General features: G+C 38.3%; 1 protein-coding gene across 1 annotated transcript in view; it reads left to right on the top strand.

Moving 5' to 3' along the window:
• The window catches only part of AK5 (adenylate kinase 5), a 239,572-nt gene that overhangs the window by 46,099 nt on the left and 166,850 nt on the right, over positions 1–26,623 (top strand). Inside the window, exon 6 of the mRNA XM_045897391.3 lies at positions 10,471–10,662. Within this exon, the coding sequence (XP_045753347.1) occupies positions 10,471–10,662 (192 nt within the window). The remainder of the gene's footprint in view (positions 1–10,470; positions 10,663–26,623) is intronic.

Here is a 26,623-nt window from a genome sequence, read left to right as displayed (position 1 = left end):
GTTAAGATCTCCTCTTTCCTTACTGATTTTTTGCCATGTGTTCTATTAGTTACTTGGAAAGATATATTAAAATCTCCCACTGTTTGTGGATTTGTGACTTTCTTCTTTTAGTTCTGTTTAAATTCAGCTTTGTGTACTGAGAGCCTATATTACTGGGTCATGCAAATTAAGGTTATTATTTCTTCCTGGATAGTTAATCTTTTACCGTAATGAAATGACACTCCTTTAGCTCCAGTAATACTTCTCTTCCTAAAGTCTATACTTTGACATTTCAGGTTTTTTTCACTTTTATTGAAGTATAATTGACAAACAAAAATTGTACAACTTGATTTTTTATATATGTGAAATGATCACCGCAATCTAGCTAGCTAACTTATCCACCGCCTCACATAGTTACCATTTTCTTTGTTTTTCTTTTTTGTGGTGAGAAATACTTAAGATCTACCCTCTTAGCAAAGGTTCAAGCATATAATACAGTACTGTTAACCATAGTCACATTGCTATTTATAGATCTGTGGAACTTACTCATCTTGCATTACTGATAACTTGTACCTTTTCACCAACATCTCCTCATTTCCTTCTCTAGCCAGCCCCTGACAACCACCATTCTACTCTTTGCATTTGTGACTTTGACTATTCTAGATTTCACATATAAGTGAGATCATGCGGTATTTGTCTTTCCTTGTCTCGCTTATTACACTTAACATAATGTCCTCCAGATTCATCCATGCTGTCACAAAGGCAGAATTTCCTACTTTTTTAAAGGCTAAATAATATCCCATTGTATATATATTCCATATTTTCTTTATCCATTCATCTGCTGACAAACATTTAGGTTGATTTTTTTTGGTAGAAATGGGTTATTTGGAATTTCTTTTCTTCAGTTTTTTAAATTGAGGTATAATTGACATATCATTAATTCATTTCAGGTGTATAGCACAATTATTCCATATTTGTATATGCAAAATGATCACATAAGTCCAGTTAATATCCATTACCATACACAGTTACAAAAATTGTTTCTCTCATGATGAGAACTTTCAACATCCACTCTCCTAGCTACTTTCAGTTTTTTTTTTCCTTTGCCCATGAAATGTCAAATCAAGTTTGATGTTTGTATAGTTTTACCATCTTTCTATTGGTTAATGTTTCCATGGTATGTTTTTTCCATGCTTTTACTTTTAACATTTCTTTTTTTTTTTTATGTTATGTTAATCACCATACATTACATCATTAGTTTTTGATGTAGTGTTCCATGATTCATTGTTTGCGTATAACACCCAGTGCTCCATTCAGTACATGCCCTCTTTAATACCCATCACCAGGCTAACCCAACCGCCCGCCCCCTCCCCTCTAGAACCCTCAGTTTGTTTCTCAGAGTCCATAGTCTCTCATGGTTCGTCTCCCCCTCCGAGTCCCCCCCTTTCATTTTTCCCTTCCTACTATCTTCTTTTTTTTTCTGTATCTTTCTGTTTCAAGTGTACAGCTATATCAAGCACCTCTGATGCTCTTTCTTATATTCTTATAGCCCACCTTTTACTTGGTCATTGCTGCTGTGACCAACTTCATGCCATTGTAATCTGTAGCCACTCACTGGGGACATTTGGCTTCCTGCCCAGGGACTCACACATCCACAGTGTGAAAGTATGGGAAAGGTAATATGCCTGGGGGCAACTCTTGACCACTAGGGGATAGGATCTGGGGGATAAAGACTTCTCACATGTGCTCCTCAGAAAGCCTAGCAGCATGGAGGTCCCAGTCCCCAGTTGCAGTGACTAACTGGATACTGCACCTTTGCATTGGCTTGTCCTCCTCCTCTAGATTCTCCCCAGTCCCCACCACCAGCACCACCAGTTTATGGATCCTCCCATGCTGCAAGACCATATGGCCTGAAAAGCCTAACATATTCATTATCTGGCTCTTTACAGAAAAAATTGTCTAAATCCTATTCTAGGGATCACAACGTGCATCGTTAACTTAATGTCTCATAGAATTCAGTATTTCTGCCACTTCCTGAACAAATCCTTAAAACAGTTGAACTTCATGTACCTGTCTCATGACTGATCTCTATTTTTAAATACCACAAAATACTTTTAGTATTCTTTTATATGGTCAATACTCTTTTAGGTTTACCTACATATTTACCATTTCATTGCTGTTCATTCATTACTCTGGGCCAATTTTCTATCTTGGATCATTTTTCTTCTACCTAAAGAATATTTTTTAATGTTTCCATTAGTGTAGAATTTCTGAGGACAGATAACTCTCAGTTTTTGTTTGTTTGAAAATATCTGTATTTACTCTTGATTTTTGAAAGATATTTGTACTGCATACAGAAACCTAGGTTGGCAGTTATTTTGTATTGGCTCTTTAAAGATACCATTTTAAAAAATAAAATAAAAATAAAATTTGCATTTCTTTGAAAAAAGATACTATTTCATTGTTTTCTGGCTTTCATTGTCACTTTTGAAAATACAGCTGTTTATTGTTGCTCTTCTGAAGGTAATCTCTCATTGATTTTCTTCTGGCAGCTTTAAAGATTTTTTTGTTTTGTTTTGCTTTGGTTTTTTTGTCTGTCTAAACTTCTAGCAGTTTTACTATGATATGCTTAGATCTGAGGTTTTCTGTTTTTTTCTTTTTGGCTTTTATATTGCTTTTTGAATCTGAGGCTTGATATCATTTGTGAGTATACTGTCTAATACTCCTTCTTCATTTTCTCTCCCCTTCTAGAACTTTCTAACCATTCTCTCATTTGTCTTTTTTCCTATTTTCTGTACTTTTCCTACCCTTGTCCCCCCTTGTTTCATTCTGGATATTTTATTCTGCTCTTTTAGTTCACTAATTCTCTTTTCAGGTATGCCTAACTGGCTGTTAAATATACTTAATCACCTAATATAATGAGAATTTGGGGTGATTCTAAAGGGATTTAGTCCTGTGAGTCTGGTTCAAACATACCCTGATGGTGTAGCCCTGTGGAGTCCAACCAAAAGGGGGGCAGCAATAGTAGTTTCTAGAGCTCCTTCTCCTGGGTGGAACCCACATTCTAATTTCTGTCCCCCATCCCCATAGTCTGTTTAAAATTCTGCCCAGAAATTATTTCCATGTTAAATGATAGTGAAGTCTAATTATCTATCCTTTTTTTCCTCTTATGATCTAATCTAGCTTCTGTGACAATGATGTGTGTTCAGGAAATGTTTAATGGATGAAAGAAATAATTTATCTTACATTTTCACGGTGGGCAGAATAGGGAAGCAAATTTAAGCCCAATATTAGAAAGAACTTCCCAGTTATTAGAGTCTTCCAATAACAAAAGGGGCTGCCTTGTAAGTAGTAGGTACCCATCCCAAGAAATACTAATAAGAACATTCAAGTTCAAATGTTCAACTTTAAAAATCGCTTGTCAAGAGACTGTGGAGATAATTACAGGTTTGGCATTAATTTGGGTCAGATAACCTCTCAAGTTTTTTCCAGCCTTTGGTTTCTGTGATTTCAACTTTTGTTCCATTTGATCTTCTCTCTCTCTCTCTCTCTTTTTTTAGTGCTTTGCTTCCTGGTTTCTGACAGTGTCATCTGAATTATGGAGTGTAGGCCTTCTGACATATCTTCATAAAGAATAGGCCAGTCAAAAGTACTGACAGTTAGGAACAGGGAGTATTAAAACAAGCTCACTTGGCAATCTGACACGGTGAATATGTCTTTGCTTATCAAAGGCAGTCACGGGTTCATTTCAACAGAGTAATCATTCAGGTAAGGGAGACATGCCAAGGAGGTTTGGCATGTCTATATAATGACAGAAAAAAATTGATTTAGTTGATTCATTAAGAGAAATAATATCAACATTTGAAAAGCTTACTTCCTTGTAGACAAAAGTGGTATCTCAAATTTTGTTCTCATTTATGTATGTTCTCATTCATTCATTGAATCAGCAAATATATTTCGAGAACCTAGGGTATGAAAAGGTATGTCAAGGATCCATTTTGTTTGGTGATACTTCTCAACATGTCACAAGTGAATTTTATGAAAAGTTTCTAGGGACTTCACATCTTTTGGAATGCAGTGGTATCTGCTTCTATTTTGGGGAAAAAAAACATGAATGACTCAAATATTTTTCCCTTTAAAATAGAGTACTGTTTCATCTAAAACTAATGATGTAATGTATGGGGATTAACATAAGAATAAAAATAAAAAATAAAAATAAATAAATAAAAATAAAATAAAATAAAATAGAGTACTGTTGGAGAAGGTGAGGCCCTAATGACCGGGCATGTGTGGGGGTTACTAGGACTCAGATGAGCACACGAGTGGCTGTGGCTGTGTTATCCCCAGCTGCCACAGTCCTCACCGGTTCTACATCTTAATTGTTTTTTCTAATTCTCATTCTGTATTGTGTCATTCATACCAAAGAAAGATAGCAAGTTAATTACAATGATAAAATTAAATAATTCCCAGAGTCACTTCAAAGTCATCTTTCTCAAACCTGAAGTTGCATTTCATTGATCAAAACTTATTCCACTTTTCTGTAAACCTGAAACTGCTTTTTAAAAAAGGCTTTTAATTAAAAAAAAATAAGCAAAATGCAGTTTTATTTGAAGTCTGAAAAAGTCTTATAGGGCGCCTGGGTGGCTCAGTTGGTTAAGCGACTGCCTTCGGCTCAGGTCATGATCCTGAAGTCCTGGGATCGAGTCCCGCATCGGGCTCCCTGCTCGGCAGGGAGTCTGCTTCTCCCTCTGACCCTCCTCCCTCTCATGCTCTCTCTCTCTCATTGTCTCTCTCGCAAATAAATAAAATCTTAAAAAAAAAAAAAGAGTCATATAAATTTCTCTAATATTTCAGAAGCCAACAGTAAAAAACAAAATACAGTAGTGATTACATATATGTCTATCCATGGCTTCATTGTGTTATGTAGGGAGAAGCACTTACATTGTAGCCTGAAGCAAAACACAAAATGTATTAAAGTAAACCATTTCATTTGTTTAAGTGCACAATGAAAGAATTTCAAAAGTCAAAAAGTTTTTATCTGTATTTAATTCAGGGTTTTTCCCCCATATTTTGATATACATTGTAACTAAACCAAGAGTAATATAACATTTTATTTGTCAGAAATTGTCTTCTTCCTAGTATTTTCTATGTATTTATTTATTTTAGGGAGAGAGCAAGTGGGGGTCGGGATGGGGTGGGAGGCGGGGTGTCCAGGGCGGGGCAGACGGAGAAAGAGAATCTCAAGCAGTCTCCACGCTTAGCATGGAGCCTGACGCAGGGCTCAGTCTCACAACCCTGAGGTCATGACCTGAGCTGAAATCAAGTCGGATGCTTAAATGACTGAGCCACCGATGAGCCCTCCTAATATAATTTATTTAAAGCGAATTTTGAAGGATGTCATTTTTTATATTGGGTAAGGCTAAATATTACCAAGGATTTTATTAAACATAAATTTTACAATATATTTGATAAAATAAAGGTTTTAACTTCAAATAATGTCTTTATCATAAATGATTATAAAGTGATTTTCTAAAGTATTAAGGCTTCTCAAAAACTATTTAGAAGTTTTTTTTTTTTTATTAGGAAATACAAACTACAGAGATGGAGAGCTTTTCCTCTTATTTTACAGTTGAGAAAACGGAGGCTCAGAAAAAATGAACTATTTGTTCAAAGGCCAAAAATTAACAGATGGCAGATTCTAGATTTAAATTCAAGATGATCTGATTCTAAAATTCATGCTCTTAATCATAAATGCCAAAGTGTGGCTTAGGCAGTAGTAGGGGGACCTGGGGGAGGGGGAGTCTGAGTGACATTTCAAAGACAAAATCCATAGGCAATGCTGATGGCTCAGAGAAATGAAAGTTTTGATGAGTAAGGGTTCTCTTCTAGCTGAGAAATTTAGGAAAATAGTGTTGCTACCATAAAATACCATAACAATAGAAAAATAAATAAATAAACAAGATAGGAATTTCATTTAGGGAAAAAGGTGCTGAGATTGATTGTGGCCTTGCTAAGTCAAAAGTAGCATTAAGACTTATGGGTAGGGGCGCCTGGGTGGCTCAGTCGTTAAGCGTCTGCCTTCGGCTCAGGCCATGATCCCAGGGTCCTGGGATCGAGCCCTGCTTCGGGGTCCCTGCTCAGTGGGAAGCCTGCTTCTCCCTCTCCCTCTGCCTGCTGCTTGTGTTCCTTCTCCCATTGTCTCTGTCAAATAAATAAATACAATCTTTAAAAAAAAAAAAAAAAAGACTTACAGGTAGAGCTGTCCTATAAAGCATTTGAAAATACAGGCCTTAGATTCTGTTGAAAGTCAGTGCTGAAAATGTAGATTCAGGATCCATCAACTAAGGGTAGTGGTTGAAACCAGAACAGTGAAACAGAATGAGAAGAGAATGAGAATCTGGAGACATGACCTAAAAACAGTAGCATGATCTAAACCTCAAGGGAGGCCCCCACTTGTGGGCTTAAGGAGGGAAAAATGTGAGCCAAGAAAATAAAGAAATAAACAAATAAGTAACAAAAAGTTAAAGGAGGAGGGCGCCTGGGTGGCTCAGTTGGTTAAGCGACTGCCTTCGGCTCAGATCATGATCCTGGAGTCCCGGGATCAAGTCCCGCATCGGGCTTCCTGCTCAGCAGGGAGTCTGCTTCTCCCTCTGATCCTCCCGCATCTCATGCTCTCTCTCTCTGTCTCATTCTCTCTCTCAAATAAATAAATAAGAAATCTTTAAAAAAAAAAAAAAAGTTAAAGGAGGACCGGGAACAACCTAGAATCATGAAAGCCAAGAAATAATAAACATGGCTAAAATTTATTGAGCACTTACCGTGGATCAAATTTGTGTTGTGTATTTCACATACATTATCTTATTTAATCTTTAGAGTAACTCAAGGAGGTAGGTCTGTAGATCTTTATTGATAGATGAAGACACAGAGGCTTTGCAAAATTAAGCCAATATGCCTGTCACTCAGCTGGCAAGTCCTAGGGCAAAAACTGGAATGTGTGTTTCCAGCCTCCAGGGTCCATTTTCCAACCAGTGGTCTCTAGAGTGTACAAGGCAAACCACTGTGGTGTGGGAAGAAAATGTTAAAATTGCAATTATTATAGCTCTTCTTCTTTAAATTGCATTTTTGTGTATGTTTTACAACAAGCATCCTATATTAGTATGGTGAATGTGCATATTTTCTAAATTAATAAGTATATATTTATTGGGGCATATGCTCAGTAAATTTACTAATGTAAGGATGCAAAAAATACTGGAATCATTTCTTTATTATTATTTTTTTGAATCATTTCTTTAAACTGCTATACAAAACCACCTTTTTGTCTTGTCCCATCTTCAACAAGAAACTACATTCACTTTCTATGGCCATGCTGTCTTTTAAATGCAATACTAGTTCTAATTGAGTTAAATAAGAACTGTTTTCTTTTCAAGTTATTCCTTGGTATTTTCAGAAATTTGTGAAAGCTTTTGGGTTTAATTGGTTCTTTGTAATAGTAAAAGGAGCACAGGCTTTAGACCAGACAGATATCCGCTTTGACCTTTCTGACCATGTGACCTCAGACAAATACCTCATTTCTCAGAGCCAGGTTTGTTCATCTGTAAACTGGAGATAATATGTACCTGGCAGAGTACTGCAAAGTTTAGCAATATCGTATGAAAATAACTTAGCACTGGGCCTGGCATACAGTGGATACTTTCAGATTTTATTTATTTGAGGTGGGGGCGCACACGTGGTGAGAGGGGATGAGGAAGGGCAGAGGGAGAGGGAGAAAGAGAATCTGGAGCAGACTCTGCGCTGAGCCCAGAGCCCCATGCAGGGCTCAGTCTCACGACCCTCAGATCATGACCTGAGCCGAAATCAAGAGTCGATTGCTTAACCAACTGAGCCACCCAGGGGCCCCTACAAGCAATACTTTAAAAGAACAGCAAAAAGTAATAATAGGAGCAGTTCACTGTAGAGAATATCTATAGTTCAATCATCATGTCCCCTCTAAAATCCAGTCACATATACCTTTGGCAAAGTTTTGCCTATACTGTCCTTAATTTAACCTGGGTACTTGTTTGAACATAGACAAAAAGGATTTTCCAGAAATATGGAGGCCACTGCATACAGCTGTGCAGGTTGCGGAATGCCATTTATATGAGCTACAGGCATACCTTGGATATATTGTGGGTTCAGGTCCAGACCACTGCAATAAAGCAAATATCACAATAAAGCAAGTCAGGTGAGAATTTTGGTTTCCCAGTGTAAATAAAAGTTAATGTTTACACTATACTGTAGTCTATTAAGTGTGCAATGGCATTATGCCTTAAAAAAAATACCTTAATTTTAAAATATTTTATTGCGGGGTGCTTGGGTGGCTCAGTCGGTTAGGCAGCTGCCTTTGGCTCAGGTCATGACCCAGGGTCCTGGGATCGAGCCTCGCATCGGGGTCCTGGAGTCCTGGGATCAAGCCCCGCATCAGGTTCCTCTGATGGATCTGGGCAAAATCAACTGAAAACCTTTTGGAAAGGATTCACCATCCTAGATGCTATTAAGAAACAAATAATACATTATATGTTTAGAAAAAAAGATAATAGGAAGAGAAAAACAAAGGGGGGGAATGGGAGGGGGAGATGAACCATGAGAGACTATGGACTCTGAGAAACAAACTGAGGGTTCTAGAGGGGAGAGGGGTGGGGGGATGGGTTAGCCTGGTGATGGATATTAAAGAGGGCACGTACTTTTCATGGAGCACTGGGTGTTATATGCAAACAATGAATCATGGAACACTGGGTGTTATACGCAAACAGTGAATCATGGAACACTACATCAAAAACTAATGATGTAACGTATGGTGATTAACATAACATAATAAAATTAAATTAAAAAAAAAAGTCACCCACTTAATCTCTTTCCTTCCCAGCTTTTTGAATTTATTTTCATAGTGGGCTGATTCTAACACTAATCTTATATACATACTTTAGTAAAAATGGTAATCTTTAAAAAAAAAACATTTGTGATTCGTGGAAAGAGGTCAAAATATCAACATTAACAGGAGCTTGGAAGTTGATTGCATCCCTCATAGATGACCTTGAGGGGTTCAAGACTTCAGTGGAGGAAGTAGCTGCAGATGTGGTGGAAATAGCAAGAGAACTAGAATTAAAGTGGGCCCTGAATATATGACTGAATTGCTGTATCTCATGATAAAACTTTAAGGAGGTGATTCCTATGGATGAGCAAAGCAGGTGGTTTCTTGAGATGGAATCTACTCCTGGTGAAGATGTTGTTTGATAGCACTTTACCCACAGTAGAACTTCTTTCAGAATTGGAGTCATTCCTCTGAAACCGTTCTGCTGCTTTACCAACCATGTTTATGTACCATTTTAAGTCCTCTGTTGTCATTTTGACTCCCTTCACAGCATCAATTGACTTTGCCCAGATCCATCAGAGGAATCACTACCTATGGCAGCTTTCGCCTTACAAAATGTATTACTTAACTAGTAAGACTTGAAAGTTGGAATTACTATGTGGTGCATGGGCTGCAGAATCAATGTTGTGTTAGCAGGCCATGAAAGCAATGTTAATGTCACTGTCCATTTCCATCAGAGCTCATGGGTAATCAGGTGCATTGTTAATGAGCAATAATATTTTGAAAGGCATCTTTTTTCTGAGCAACAGGTCTCAACAGTGGGCTTAAAATACTCAATAAACCATGTTTTAAACAGATGTGCCATCATCCAGGCTTTGCTGTTCCATTTTTAGAGCATAGGCAGAGTAGATTTAGCATAGTTCTTAAGGGCCCTAGAATTTTCAGGATGGTAAATGAGCATTGGCTTCAACTTAAAGTCACCAGGTGCATTAGCTCCTATCTGAGAAAGACCTAGGTGGCATCTTCTTCCAGGACAAGACTGTTCCGTCTGTACTGAAAATCTGTTGTTTCGTGTAAGCTACAGCATTAATTATCTTACCTAAATAACTTGCTAGGTAACTTGCTGCAGCTTCTCCCTCAGCACTTGCTGCTTCACCTTTGCACTTCCATGTTACGAGAAGGCTTCTTTCCTTAAGCCCCATGAACTTACCTCTGCTAGCTTCAGACTTTCCTTCTGCAGCTTCCTCACCTCTCTCAGCCTTCCTAGAATTGAAGACAGTTAGGGCCTTGCTCTGGTTTAGGCTTTGGCTTTGGCTTAACGGAGTGTTGTAGCTGGTTTGATCTTCTCTCCATAACTTTCTCCGTATCAGCAACTAGCCCATTTCACTTTCACTTTCTTATCATTGACGTGTCCCTGGAGTAGCACTTTTAATTTCCTTCAAGAACTTCAAGGTATGCCTTGATAAGAGTAATGGCTCCCCCTATTCTTGTACAGAGCAGTATCCCTAGAAATATCCTGGCAAAGACATAGAGGGCCAAAGATACGGCATCCTCAACAGAATTAAAAGAGACGAATGCCACTGCCCACTCTTGCATTGGTTGGTGTGTTAAATGCTTGTCTGCTTATTTGATGTTCTTCGCAGATCTGTACTCCCGACTTGGTGGTATTCTTGGCTTGTGCCAATCAGAGGCTCAAAGAAAGATTACTGAAGCGCGCAGAGCAACAGGGACGGCCTGACGACAATCTGAAAGCTACCCAAAGGAGACTAATGAACTTCAAGCAGAATGCTGCTCCATTGGTCAAATACTTCCAGGAAAAGGGGCTCATCATGACAGTAAGTTAGCTATACTTTTACATGTCCAGTATAAGAACAATCTTTCAGATTTCTAATTCACCTGTTCTCATTTAGAAACCCTCTTTACTTTAAAAAAAAAAAAAAAAAAGATGGCTTTTCTTGGGTTTTAGATCCAATGGGAAAAAAATTGATAATTTTTACCTGCTTTGCCTTGATTAAGTCATTATGATAAAAATACTTTCAGTTTAGTTTAATTTTATAAAAAATGATAAATTTTAACCTTGGCTAGAATTCTATAGTCCCCCCCCCCAAAAAAAGTATTTTTAAATAATTAGTTGGATAATCTTTAGTACTTGCCCAGTTTCTCAACTCTTCTGTCTTTGGAAACCTAATAAAATTGATAGGCTTAAAAACACATAGTTGATAGAGTGTGCTATTAGACTTACATTATAAGTCCGGTTTTATCACAAAGTACCACGTAAAGAAATGAGATCCTGATGGCACAAAAAAGTTTCCTAAGGGTTTGACTTGCTTAAAGAAGTAATAGTGTCTGAAAATGGAAGGCATTGATCTTTCTGCTCCATTAACACAATGCTAGTATTTTCATAATTTGTTTTATGGTTAATGATACTCAATGTACCAACGAAAGATGAGACTGAATCATTATTTAATACAGTTATTAGAATACAGGAAGTTAGAGGTGAAGATTCAGCTAAATTATGATCCCATAACATCAAAAATTCAAGTATTAGAGGAGACAAAGGAATCACTGACCATCTGATGAAAACATTTTATGGAGGAAGACACCAACATCAGAGTAACTCCATGATAGCAGGATGGTGGCAGAGCTCAGCAGAACCTTCCCCCCAGCCCTTGGGTTTTTCTCACCAGACCAGAGAGTCTTGTCTAGTGAGGTTACAGTGCCTGGTAGACAATCTGATGAAAATAATTCATGCCTTTCTTAATAAAATTCACATAAGATTTTTTTTTTTTTACAAATTTTAGGTAAATCTACTGAAGCTCATCCACAGAGCCCCTATGACCTAGCAATTACTGGGTAAAAAAATATCTTCATTAGACTAAGATGCCCTTAGATCTGAGACAGTGTCACGACACTTGAATAATAATCTCTCTGCAGTCTTTTTAGCACTCTAAAGAAATATTTATTCGAATTTGCTCTTTGAGTCAAAGTTGTCATGTCAGAGAATTGTAAATCTGATCTGAAAATTGTTCACAGTGCCACAGTTCATTTTATGGTCTAAAAGAGACATTGAAAATAGGAAAGATTCAAGAAAGTCAGGGTGGATGTTTCTCTGGCTAATTTTGTTGGGATTGTTCCCTGTTTGTCTTGCAAATTACCAATGCTTCTGCACTGTGTCATGAAAAAAGAAATTTACCCTACAGACGAAACTGCCAACTGCAAAGTGCAGAGCCAGAGTTTTAATTGATGTTTGCAAGGCTTAAAGGTATTGCCAGAGTGTCTCTGATTACTCCCTGCCTGTCACGTTCGTCATCACAAGCAGAGCAGATTTCCCAAATGAATGCAGAGTGGGGATTGTTAATTTACTAATATTTTGCATGGAGGTGAAATGCCATTGCCTGTAATTGAGGGAGTCAATAACAATGTGGATGACAGCCTGTAACCTCACTGCTAAAACCAAATAAGCTTTAGGATAAACACCCCTTATTACTGGGAGACTTGCCTTGGAAAGTCACCTTTTGAAAAGTGGTGAACACAAACACAGGCTAGGCTCTGGGGAATAGAATTAGAAAATTTTGTCCATCAAAGGAGCAAATACTGCATCCTGAATCACATGTACTCCTTCAGAACGTGGATCATAGTTCGATTTTGGAATTAAAATATATCCGATAGCATTTCTGCTTTTAAAGACAAGTTAAATAATAAAACGATCATCCTTATTAATCACAAAACATATTAAGATTTTAATTAAAAAACTGGGAGTTAACAGATCAAACCCCTCTGTAGTTTTTTTCTGTTGCTTCTCCCTGCCCCTCTTAATTGATTCATTTATTCATTTAGTAAATATTTATTGAGGATCCCTGGGTGCCAGACATTCTCCTAGGTGCTAGGGATGCAAATCTAAATAAGCAAAAGGTAAGGATCTTTATTTTATTCCCTTACATATTACAAATTCCTAGAACAGTACCTGCGTGGTACATAGTGTGCTCCCAGTAAATGAATAAAGCTTACAGTCTATGGGGAGAGAGATACTAAACAAGGAGTTATTAAAGGTGGTAACTGTCGCAAAGGAGAATGTACAAGGCATCCTCACATATGTCATGCACTGTGTTAGGAATGGACTAGAACAGACTCTTCTCACCCACAAGTAAGATTAGTCATTTATCTTGGTGTGAGGTTCTTAAAGACCACGGAGACCACATCCCTCTTCAGTCCAGTTGAGAAACTTCATCTTGGTGCTTCTCTTCCCTAGGGCTTTGGAGTCTGAAACTCTCGCTTGAAATCTTATGCTCCAATGCCATTTAATAAATTCATGATGCTCTGGGACTTGGTCTCCATCTATAAATTGGAGATGACGTTACCTACCACATAATGTTGTTGTATGGGTGAAATGAGAGAATGTGTGTTACACGGCAGACGGTAGCAATGCAGAGGCCATGTTTAGGGTGCACCATGCAGCCCCACTGCCTGGCTCAGATTCCAGCTGCGCCACCTACCGCCTGCATCACCCCCTGCGGGCTACTCATCTCTGACTCAGCTGCCTGGCCTGGGAAATGGGTATAATCATCCATCCTACCTCAGTGTAATTATAAGGAGTAAATGGATACCATAACAATGCCTGGAATGTTGTAAGGCCAATTTAAGTGATTGATATTGTTTTATAATTCTTGTGTTTCTTTCTGTCTCTTCCCTTCCCCTCCCAACCCATCTTTTGGAACCTACAATTACCACTAACAATTCCGTGCTCTCTGAGGGCTCACTGTTGCCTTTTCTCACATAGATTATTGAGGAAATCCAAAATGAAGAATCTAGGTTTTAAAAACTTCATGCCAAATTCATTTTTTCTTTAAAAATGTCTGTTATCAATTTTTAAATTGTCCCAGTGTTTTTTCTTAACTTCTGTATTGGTTATCTAATCAAGCCATAAAATGGCTGCGTCTGAATACTGTGATTGGATTGCAGCAAACATCAACTCATTTTTTTTTCTTTTTTACTTCATCATTCACTCTACCTATTGGCAGATTTGACTCAAGAATGAACCCAGTGTGACTGAAGAGAAAACCTAATCAAAATAGCCAGGAAAATATGCTGTTATCTGAATACTGTATCTTATTGACATGATTCCCATGACATGGACCTTTTCATTTTTATTCCTTTATTATACTTATCCATATCCAGCCATCTGTGCATGAATTAAATGCTATGAAATCACAAGGCTAGGATATTAGGGACTTCATAGAATCTTCTCAGACAAGTTTATATGTTGTTTTTTAACTTACAATAGGGTCGGATGTAATTGCTCATCATGTCTTTTACAGTTTTGTGCTTCTAGTTAAGTTAGGTGCTGTGAGTTCCCCAAGTTTGTCAAGAGTTTTGTTTTGAAGTTTGTTTGAGTATTACTGGGACCAAGAAAGCTGCTTAGTTAGTCTTACAGAGTAAGCTCTGTTTCGTGACATTTTGAAGTACTGGGACTTGATGAAACTATAGAACTCTTGAACTATCATTGCCCTTCTATAGGATCTTCAAAAGTCTCAGTAATATATATGTGTGTGTGTGTGTGTGTGTAATGGTAATTTTTTATCTTTATTTTTAAAGCTTAAAGAAACCCCTAGTCTGTTTTAATCATCCTCCCTAAGTTGGATGAAACTTATTGAAGAAATGGTATTAGTTAAGACAGGTCAAGCTTAAGTAAATTTGATGAACTATTTAAAAAATACACACAGTTTTGTTCATTGTTTTAAGAAAAAGGTATTCTAAAATGATTGAAAAATAATAGGGTAAGATGTAATGTTTATATTGTTATTTTCCAAAATGCACTGTGCTGTTGATCCAGCCAGGAAAACGTGCCACTCACCAGGGAAAGGGTTACACACTTGTGTGCATGGAATAAATGCTACTCAATATAGATAATAATCATTACCACTGTTTGAAAGGCATATTTTTAGCACACACACAAAATATTAGGGATAACATGGTTACAAATAAAGTCTCTAAATAAATCTATTTGGCTTTAAGCAAAGCTCCCAATATTTGCCTTGTTTTTCTCATTTTGCAGTGGAGTAGGGAATACTTCATCACAGACTGGCTTCAGTGCTGGGGAACTGGCAGAGAGAACACATCCTTGTCAAAACCACAGTATTGTTAATTCACCAGATACTATCCCTGAGCCCCCCAGATAACCTCTTATGCCCTTATATCACTTCCTTCAAATTTGAGAATACCCATATTATATATTTCAAATTCACCACTGAAACTGTGTATTTCCCATCCCACCAGACACTCGTAGCCGAAGGGAAAATAAATAGAAATAGTAAAAGTTAATTTAGACAGAACTGAAAATTATTTGTCGATTAACTTAGTTTCATAGGAACCAACACTAACATTTAAACACAAGTACACTTACCTCTAAACTGCGAGTGCATAACCATTCGTTAATTATCACAGTTTCCACTAACATCACCGCACGGGGTGGGTGGAAAAGAAATCTAAACCGCACAAACCCTCAGCAGGTTTAGCAACTCACCTAAACATAAGAAAGACAGTGAAGATACTTTATAACAATTTACCTAAACAAATCCATTCTCCTAAAATTATACTCAGAGGAAAATTCTGTCATTGCTTCTCAGTACTTGAGGTTGATGAATTTGTAAATAGGTAACATAATGAAGCTGTATTTCCTTTAAATAGCGTCACTTATTCTATCCTGTTTAAATATTCATTGTCATGTAACGAAAAGGCCCGTTAATTCCTTTTGGGTGGGTTTAGTAAGACAGAATATAGTCAAGGAGTAGTGTTCAAAGGTTAATAAGAAAGGCTATAGTTGTATTCTGGCACATACTTACTTGGGTGAAAATGGTGAATATATGTGCTGGATATATGGCCCTCTGAATTGTTTTAAATTCAATTTAAAAAAACTGAGTAGACAGTGCCTTCTGGCATGAAACCTGATACTGTTAGAACTTCAATGTGAAGAGCCCAGAGGAAACATGAGAAATACCCATTTGACTTGAATACAGGGCAGCTTATAAGGAATCACACTGTGTGGGCAACAAGCATTTATAGACCCCTACTGCGTGCAGACGCAGCAAGAGAGAGCTGCCCTAGAGAAACTACTGTCGCTTCTTTTAGGAGAGTAGCATCTCTGTGGATTTTTTTGAATGGGTATTTAGATTTTTTTAAATTAGCATATAATGTATTATTGGTTTCAGAGGTACAGGTCTGTGATTCATCAGTCTTATAATAATACTCAGTGCTCATTTCATCACATGCCCTCCTTAATGCCCATCACCCAGTTACTTCATCCCTCCACCCCCACCCCTCCAGCAACCCTAAGTTTGTTACCTATGATTAAGAGCTTCTTATGGTCTGTCTCCCTCTCTGATTTCATCTTCTTTTATTTTTTCCTCTCTTCCCCTATGATCTTCTATTTTGTTTCTTAAATTCCACATATGAGTGAGATCATATGATAATTGTCTTTCTCTGATTGACTTATTTCGCTTAGCATAATACCCTCTAGTTCCATCCACGTCGTTGCAAATGGCATGATTTTTTTTTTATTGACACATAATGTATTATTTGTTTCAGGGGTACAGGTCTGTGGTTCATCAGTCTTCACAATTCACAGTGCTCACCATAGCACATACCCTCCCCAATGTCCATCATCCAACCACCCCATCCCTCCCACCCCCCTCCACTCCAGCAACCCTCAGTTTGTTTCCTGAGATTAAGAGTCTCTTATGGTTTGTCTCTCTCTGGTTTCATCTTGTTTCATTTTTCCCTCCCTTCTCCTATGATCCTCTGTCTTTTTTCTCAAATTCCTCGTATCAGTGAGATCATATGATAATTGCTTTTCTCTGATTGACTTATTTTGCTTAGCATAATACCTTCTAGTTCCATCCACATCGTTGCAAATGGCAAGATTTCATTTTTTAATGGCTGAGTAGTATTCCATTGTATATATATATATGCCACATCTTTCTTTATAGTTTCATCTGTCGATGGACATCTGGGCTCTTCCCATAGTTTGGCTATTGTGGACATTGCTGCTATAAATATTGGGGTGCAGGAGCCCTTCAGATCGCTGCATTTGTATCTTTGGGGTAAATACCCAGTAGTACAATTGCTGGGTCATAGGGTAGCTCTATTTTCAACTTTTTGAGGAACCTCCACACTGTTTTCCAGAGGGGCTGCACCAGCTTGCATTCCCACCAACAGTGTAGGAGGGTTCCCCTTTCTCCACATCCTTGCCAACAGATGTCATTTCCTGACTTGTTAATTTTAGCCATTCTGACTGGTGTAAAGTGTATCTCATTGTGGTTTTGATTTGTATTTCCCTGATGCCAAGTGATGTTGAGCACTTTTTCATGTGTCTGTTGGCCATTTGGATGTCTTCTTTGGAGAAATGTCTGTTCATGTCTTCTGCCCATTTCTTGATTGGATTCTTTGTTCTTTGGGTGTTGAGTTTGATAAGTTCTTTATAGATTTTGGATACTAGTCCTTTATCTGATATGTCATTTGCAAATATCTTCTCCCATTCTTTTTTTTTTTTAAGATTTTATTTATTTGTCAGAGAGAGAGAGAGAGCAAGTGAGCACAAGCAGGGGGGCAGCAGGCCTCCTCCTGAGCAAGGAACCTGACACAGGACTCGATCCCAGGACCCTGGGACCATGACCCGAGCCGAAGGCAGACACTTAACCTTCTGAGCCACCCAAGCGTTCCAATATCTTGTCCCATTCTCTTGGTTGTCTTTTGGTTTTGTTGACTATTTCCTTTACTGTGCAAAAGCTTTTTATCTTGATAAAGTCCCAATAGTTCATTTTTGCCCGTGTTTCCTTGCCTTTGGTGATGTGTCTAGCAAGAAGTTGCTGCAGCCAAGGTTGAAGAGGTTGCTGCCTGTGTTCTCCTCTAGGATTATGATGGATTCCTATCTCACATTGAGGTCTTTCATCCATTTTGAGTCTACTTTTGTGTGTGGTGTAAGGAAATGGTCCAGTTTCATTCTTCTGCATGTGGCTGTCCAATTTTCCTAACACCATTTGTTGAGGAGACTGTCCTTTTTCCATTGGATATTCCTTCCTTCTTTGTTGAAGATTAGTTGACCGTAGAGTTGAGGGCACATTTCTGGGTTCTTTGTTCTGTTCCATTGATCTGTGTGTCTGTTTTAATGCCAGTACCATACTATCTTGATGATTACAGCTTTGTAATAGAGCTTGAAGTCCAGAATTGTGATGCCACCAGTTTTGGTTTGCTTTTTCAACATTTCTTTGGCTATTTGGGGTCTTTTCTTGTTCCATACAAATTTTAAGATTATTTGTTCCAGCTCTGTTAAAAAAGTTGATGTATTTTGATAGGGATTGCATTGAATATGTAGATTGCTCTAGGTGGCATAGACATTTTAACAATATTTGTTCTTCCAATAATGAGCATGGGATGTTTTTCCATTTCTTTGTGTCTTCCTCGGTTTCTTTAATGAGTGTTCTATAGTTTTCTAAGTACAGATCCTTTGCCTCTTTGTTTAGGTTTATTCTTAGGTGTCTTATGCTTTTGGGTGCAATTGTAAATGGGATTGACTCCTTAATCTCTCTTTCTTCTGTCTCATTGTTAGTGTGAAGGAATGCAACTGATTTCTGTGCATTGATTTTATATCCTGCCACATTGCTGAATTCCTGTATGAGTTCTAGTAATTTTGGGTGGAGTCTTTTGGGTTTTCCTCATAGAATAACATGTCATCTGCAAAGAGTGAGCATTTGACTTCTTCTTTACCAATTCGGATGCCTTTTATTTCTTTTTATTGTCTGATTGCTGAGGCTAGGACTTCTAGTACTATATTGAGCAGCAGTGGTGATAGTGGACATCCCTGCTGTGTTCCTGATCTTAGGGGAAAGGCTCTCAGTTTTTCCCCATAGAGAATGATATTCGCTGTGGGCTTTTCATATATATGGCTTTTGTGATATGGAGATATGTTCCCTTTATCCCTACCCTGTGAAGAGTTTTAATCAAGAAAGAATGCTGTACTTTATCAAATGCTTTTTCTGCAGCTATCAAGAAGATCATATGGTTCTTGTCCTTTCTTTTATTTATGTAATGTATCACATTGATTTATTTGCAGATGTTGAACCACCCTTGCAGCCCAGGAATAAATCCCACTTGGTCGTGTTAAATAATCCTTTTAATGTACTGTTGGATCTTATTGTCTAGTATTTTGGTGAGAATTTTTTGCATCCATGTTCATCAGGGATATTGGTCTGTAATTCTCCTTTTTGGTGGGGTCTTTGTCTGGTTTGGGGATCAAGGTAATGCTGGCCTCATAGAGAGAGTTTGGAAGTTTTCCTTCCGTTTCTATTTTTTTGAAATAGCTTCAGGAGAATAAATATTAATTCTTCTTTAAATATTTGGTAAAGGGACACCTGGGTGTCTCAGTCATTAAGTGTCTGCCTTTGGCTCAGGTCGTGATCCCAGGGTCCTGGGATCAAGCCCCACACCAGGCTCCCTGCTCCTCAGGAAGCCTCCTTCTCCCTCTCCCACTTCCCCTGCTTGTGTTCCCTCTCTCACTGTCTCTCTCTCTCTCTGTCAAATAAATAAATAAAAATCTTTAAAAAATAATAATAAAAATAAATGTTTGGTAGAATTCCCCTGGGAAGCCATCCAACCCTGGGTTCTTGTTTGTTGGGAGATTTTTGATTATTGCTTCAATTTCCTTACTGGTTATGGGTCTGTTCAGGTTTTCTATTTCTTCCTGTTTCAGTTTTGGTAGTCTATACGTCTCTAGGAATGCATGCATTTCTTCCAGATTGCCTAATTTGTTGGAGTGTAGTTGCTGATAATATGTTCTTATAATTGTTTGTATTTCTTCGGTGTTGGTTGTGATCTCTCCTCTTTCATTCATGATTTTATTTATTTGGGTCCTTTCTCTTTTCTTTTTGGTAAGTCTGGCCAGGGGTTTATCAATCTTATTAATTCTTTTGAAGAACCAGCTCCTAGTTTCATTGATCTGTTCTACTGTTCTTTTGGTTTCTGTTTCATTGATTTCTGCTCTAATCTTTATTATTTCTTTTCTTCTGCTGGGTTTAGGCTTTATTTGCTGTTCTTTCTCCAGCTCCTTTAGGTGTAAGTTTAGGTTGTGTATTTGAGACCTTTCTTGTTTCTTGAGAAAGGTTAGTATTGCTATATATTTCCCTTTGGGGATCACCTGTATTTTCATTTTCATTTGTTTCCATGAATATTTTAAATTCTTCTCTAATTTCCTGGTTGGCCCATTCATTCTTTAATAGGATGCTCTTTAGCCTCTGTGTGTGTTTGAGTTCTTTCCAAATTTCTTCTTGTGTTTAAGTTCCAGTTTCAAAGCATTGTGGTCCAAAAATATGCAGGGAATGACCCCAGTCTTTTGGTACCAGTTGAGACCTGATCTGTGACCCAGTATGTGAACTATTCTGGAGAATATTCCATGTGCACTAGAGAAGAATGTGTATTCTGTTGCTCAAGGATGGAATGTTCTGAATATATCTGTGAAGTCCATCTGGTCCAGTATGTCATTCAAAGCCCTTATTTCCTTGTTGATCTTCTACTTAGATGATCTGTCCACTGCAGTGAGGGGGGGGGGTGTTAAAGTCCCCTACTATTGCTGTATTACTGTCTATGTGTTTCTTTGATTTTGTTACTAATTGGCTTATATAATTGGCTGATCCTATGTTAGGGGCAAAGATATTTAAAATTGTTAGATCTTCTTGTTGGATAGACCCTTTAAGTATGCTACAGTGGCTTTCCTCATCTCTTATTACAGTCTTTGGTTTAAAATCTAATTTGTCTGTTATAAGGATTGCCACCCCTGCTTTCTTTTGATGTCCATTAACATGATAAATGGTTTTCCACCCCCTCACTTTAAATCTGGGGGTGTCTTTGGGTCTAAAATGAGTCTCTTGCAGACAGCATATCAATGGGTCTTGCTTTTTTATCCAATCTGATAGCCTGTGTCTTTTGATTGGGGCATTAGGCCATTTACATTCAGAGTAACTATTGAAAGATATGAATTTAGTGCTATTATATTATCTGTAAAGTGACTGTTACTTTATATAGTCCCTGTTCCTTTCTGGTCTATGTTATTTTACTCTCTCTTTGCTTAAAGGACCCCTTTCAATATTTCTTGTAGGGCTAGTTCTGTGATTACAAATTCTTTTAGTTTTTGTTTATCTTGGAAGTTTTTTATTTCTCCTTCTATTCTGAATGACATCTTAGCTGGATAAAGTATTTTTGGCTGAATAGTTTTCTCATTTAGCACCCTGAATATATCATGCCAGTTCTTTCTGGGTTGCTAGGTCTCTGTGGATAGGTCTGTTGCCAATCTAATGTTTCTACCCTTGTAAGTTACAGATCCCTTGTCCCGAGTGGCTTTCAGGATTTTCTATTTGTCTGTGAGATTTGCAAGTTTCACTATTGTATGTCGGGATGTTGACCTATTGTCTGTGATTTTGAGGGGGTTCTCTGTGCCTCCTGGATTTTGATGCCTGTTTCGTTCCCGAGATTAGGGAAGTTCTCCACTATAATTTGCTCCAATATACCTTCTGCACCTCTCTCTCTTTCCTCTTCTTCTGGGATCCCAATTATTCTAATATCGTTTCGCTTTATGGTATCACTTATCTCTCACATTCTCCCCTCATGATCCAGTAATTTTTTATCTCTCTTTTTCTCAGCTTCTTTATTCTCCATCATTTGGTCTTCTATATCACTAATTCTCTCTTTTGCCTCATTTATCCTAGCAGTTAGAGCCTCCATTTTTTATTGCATCTCATTAATAGCCTTTTTTATTTCAACTTGGTTAAATTTTAGTTCTTTTGTTTCTCCAGAAAGGGATTCTCTAGTGTCTTCTATGCTTTTTTCAAGCCCAGCTAGTATCTATATAATCATTATTCTGAACTCTAGTTCAGACATCTTAATTATGTGCATACTGATTAGGTCCCTGGCAGTCAGTACTGCCTCTTGTTCTCTTTTTTGAGGTGAGTTTTTTCGTGTAGTCATTCTTGCAAAAAGTGGTCACTTTTCTATTTGTAGAGTTGCAGCTATTCTTTTCTTAGATCTCCAGTTGAGTTTACAGGTGTTCAGAATGATTTTACAGCTATCTAGCTGAATTCCTGGGACCAGATGAAATTAAGGTCTCCTACTCCTCTGCCATCTTGGACTCCTCTAGTAGTACACATTTAATTTACCTATTAGCATAGATCTTAGTAATCCTGGCTTTAAAATATCCAGAACTAAATTAAAAAGTGAATCTGATTACTTTCATTATTTTTTTTAATTTTATTCATTTTTTAAAAGATTTTATTTATTTATTTGACACAGAGAGAAAGTAAGAGAGCACAAGCAGGGGGAGCTGCAGAGGGAGAAGGAGAAGCAGACTCCCTGCTGAGCAGGGAGCCCGATGCAGGGCTCAATGCTGGGACCCTGAAATCATGACCTGAGAGGAAGGCAGACACTTGACCGACTGCCCCACCCAGGCGCCCCATATTTTTTTTTAAAGATTTATTTATGCATTTGAGGCAGGAGAAGCATGCTCAAGCCGGGGGGAGGGGCAAAGGGAGAGGGAGAATCCCAAGCCCACTCTGCACTGACATGGGGCTCAATCCCACAACCCTGAGATCATGACCCGAGCCGAAATCAAGAGTCCGACACCCGACCGACTGAGCCACCCAGATGCCCTCTGATTACTGTCATTACTGCGGGCTCTCAAAACTAAAATACATGCTATGATACCAGTTTCCTTCTCTGATCTTTTGTATAGAAAGGAAAGTAAAAGCACTGAGAGATAAAGCTATTTGCTCACAAAGTACAACCCACAGGTAGCAAAGCAGCATCTGCTGTTCTGGGAGCAAATTAGGCTGCTTCAGAATCGGCCTCAGAACAATGGGAGCAAACAAGCAGATACGGAATCTGCAGCGGCTTCTGTCATTCCATCTCCATAATAAGCAAGCATCAACTCACAACTTCTCCACACCCAAAGGTTGGTCAGTATCAGTGCTGTTCACACTCTGCAGACAGAGAGCAAACCAAATTACTCAGTGAAAGCCTCTCCTCTCAAAGTGGGAAATTGATGCCGATCATATGACAGATCCATTGTTGGCACCTGATGATAAGAGTGCCCACACCAGTAAAGGCAGTATTCTCATTGTGATGTTTCATGTAGGTGTTTACAGGAAAAATGAGGATGAACCTAAAGAATGAACATGCTTCCTTCTCCAAAAGAATGTAAAATATTTTTCTGTTGATTGTATTATTTTCAGACATCCATGAAATAGAGTCCAAAAAGCCCCAGTGCACGACTTATAAATCATCTTAAGTAGGGCCTGACACGATAACCATCTTAACCATCTGAAAGATTCACATGAAGAAAATTCCAATTCCAAGAACTATGATGGACAAGTCTATCTAAGAATATTTTAGTTAAGGCTTGTGCTGTTTCTATGGGACTGCTTTCATGACAATTTGTCTTTATTTATAATTTTTGTTTAGTAAAATGAAACTCAGAGATAGTTGCTAGCTGAATATCATGTCATACTAACAGCTTCCTGTAAACTCTTGTTTCACCCTTACAGTTCCTGACAGGAAAATGTACAATACTTGCATACACATTTTCAGCTGGTCATGTTTCCAGGAGATGCTGTGGTCAGAAAAATACTTGTGACAATAGTATCAATGAACATTCCACACTTCTAGAATTAGGTCTTGATTTACTTTAATATGTTATACTGAGACTTATTGGGACATTGAGTAAGAAAATCATATTTTTGGTAAAGTTCTTAGACTAATTTTTTTTTTTAATTTAAGACTAAACTAGTTGGAATCGATCAATATCTTTAAAGAGAGATGGCAGTGTAGTTAAATTAAGTGACTGAAGAGGATGAAGAGGAAAAAGGAGAAGTATGGGGGGGGGAAAAGAAGGGACAACAAAAGAAAAGGAAAAGGACAGGCATGAGAAACTTGCCAGTCAGGAAAAGACAAAAAAATATTATGAATAGATGGGGTCTTAAAAACAATGGCTAATAATTTTTGAGTGCTAAATATAAGCTTGGTACTACTCAAAGTGCTTCACATGTTTGAGGTCATCCATCTTCACTAACTCTCCATGAGGCAGACACAGGCATACTTTGTTTTATTGCGCTTCACAGATACTGTGTTTTCTACAACTTGAAGGTTTGTGGCAACCGTGCATCAAGCAAATTTATCGGTGCCATCTTTCCAACAGCATTTGCTTACTTTGTGTCTCTGTGTCACATTTTGGTGATTCTCGCAATACTACAAATATTTTCATTATTATTTGTCACGGTGATCTGTGATGTTACGACTCACTAAAAGCTCATATGATGGTTAACATTTTTTAGCAGTGAAGTATTTTTAATTAAGGTATGTAGATTGTTTTTTAGACATAATGCTATTGCCTCCTTATTAGACTGCTGTTAGTGTAAACATAACCTTTATATGCACTGAGAAACCAAAAATTCCATTGGACTGACTTGATTGCAACTTTCCCTTTATTGTGGGTAGTCTGGAATCAAACCTGCAGTATCTCTGAGGTGTGCCTGTCATTGCCATGTCCATTTTGTAAATGAGAACACTGAAGCTCATGAAAGCGTAGCTGGCCCAGGATTCCACCAGAGCAGTGCGGCTTTAGCCCGGACCTAGGACACCAGCCCCAGAGGAAGCATCTGTGATTGCTGTGTTGTCCCTTCATTCGAGATGGTGAAGAGAAAGCCCACTACTGCTTTCTCCAGGCATTTCTCATTTGATAAGCACCTCTAGTCAGCTGTAATCTCTTCATTTCTGTTTCTCTGAAAAGAATAAGTAAGAAAATTAACTCTGATGGTGCGTTCCATGGAGAGGTTGTAAAAAAAATAATAATAATTTTACTAGGAACAGATGTAAAATCATTAAGATAATTCATAAAAGTGATCCATCTGAGCACATATACAAGAAGGAAATTTTACCATGAACACCCAAGCCTTGTATTTTTGTTTATCTCCCCTACACATTATCTTCTTCGCTGGCTGAGTTGTACAAATCAAAGGTAAAGCCATGGCCGCAGTTTTGCTGCAGGCAAAACCGTGTCCTTATCTACTTAGAGTCTTATCATTCATCTTATCCATTATGACCGTTCTTTTATACTCATCCATTCAAACATTTTTATCCAGGGCCTGTTGCATGTCAGACGCTAGCACTTTCCCAACAAGGGCCCACGTGAGGCACGGTAGGGAATCCAAAGATGATGTGGAGATAAATCTGCCTTCATGGAGTTTGTGTGAAGGCAGTGATATAAACATAAATAACTTGAGAACAGCACAGGAAGGGGTAAGTGCCACTCACAGAGGTATAATAAGCCAGAAGGAGTCAGGGACAAGGGAGTGACTTCTTCCTGGAAGGATTAGGAAAAGCTTTACTGGACACGTGGGCCCTTGAGGGGTGAGTGAGAGTTCCCCAGAAATGGGAAGGAAGGACATTATAAGAGGACGTCAGCAGACGCAAGGCATGTAGGGTATATAATGGAGTTGTTAGAATTAGAAGGGTGTGGGGACAGACGTGCTGGACCAAACTGAAGAAGGCACTGCAGGGCTAGGCTAAGGAGGAAAGTCTAATTTGTGGGTGGGGCAGGCTTCAAAGGCCCTGAGCCAGGGAAGGATCTAAGGAGAAATATAAGCTGGTGGTTGTGTGCAAAACACTGAATGGAGAAGTGTCCGGAAGGGATCTGACAAGGGTGGATGCAGGGATGCTGACAGCATGTGACACAAGGTTTTACTCCTCCTGGGCAGGATCGACAACCATCTGGAGCTGACTGCAAACATGGGAGTAACTGAAAAGGTGCTTGAAGAAAATTAGCACGCATCAATCACTGGCATATGAGATGTAACATAAATTGTACTGATGTAACTATTTTGATTTCCCATTTGGATAGTGTTCATGGCAGAGTTGAAAGGAATTGGGATAGGAAAGGAAAAGTTACATAGCAAGGACTGTGATGAGCTAAAGCTTGTGAAGCAACTTTAAAATCCAAGCAGAGAGACAGCAGGGTCAGTTGAATCACCAATCTTTCCACAAATAGTTGTTTCAACATAACTCACCAAGTAAGTTAATGAATTAAGTGAAAAGTTATAGATATATTTGGAACCATTTATTTTCATGGCAGACAGCCCTACAGATCTTATAGATATGAGGACATAGTACCATTAAAGCACTGCACAGTAAAGGGTTATTATCAAAAATAAGAAGTTTAGGGGTGGGGATGCCTGGGTGGTACAGTCGGTTAAGTATCTGACTCTTGGTTTCAGGCTTGGGTGGGGATCTTGGTGTTGTGAGATCCAGCCCTGTGTTGGGACCTTTGCTCAGTGCAGAGTCTGCTTGACATTCTTTCTCCCTCTCCCTCTACCCCTCCCACTTGTGCACTCTTTCTCTCTCTCTCAAATAAATAAGTCTTTTTTTAAAAAAAGTTTAGGGGCTCCTGGGTGGCTCAGTGAGTTAAGTGTCCGACTCTTGATTTTGGTACAGATCATGATCTCAGGGTCATGAGATCAAGCTCCACATGGGGCTCTGCACTCAGTGGGGAGTCTGCTTGACATTCTCTCTCTCCCTCTCCCTCTCCCTTTGCCCCTGCCTCTGCTCACATGCCTTCTATCTCTCAAATAAATCAATAAATATATTTTTAAAAGTTTATATCCGTTAGGGATGTGTGTGATTACAAGAAATGGAGTGGCTGAATAGGTATGGGACACAGTGGAGGTTACTCCATTCATTCAAAAAAAGTAATCAAGTGTTTGAGATTAC

The sequence above is a fragment of the Mirounga angustirostris genome, unplaced genomic scaffold (genome assembly GCF_029215605.1).
Source record: "Mirounga angustirostris isolate CCGP_5_RB_7025 unplaced genomic scaffold, mMirAng1.0.hap1 SCAF_4, whole genome shotgun sequence".
In the NCBI taxonomy this organism is placed as follows: Eukaryota; Metazoa; Chordata; class Mammalia; order Carnivora; family Phocidae; genus Mirounga; species Mirounga angustirostris.
This window is presented reverse-complemented; position numbering and strand designations above follow the sequence as displayed.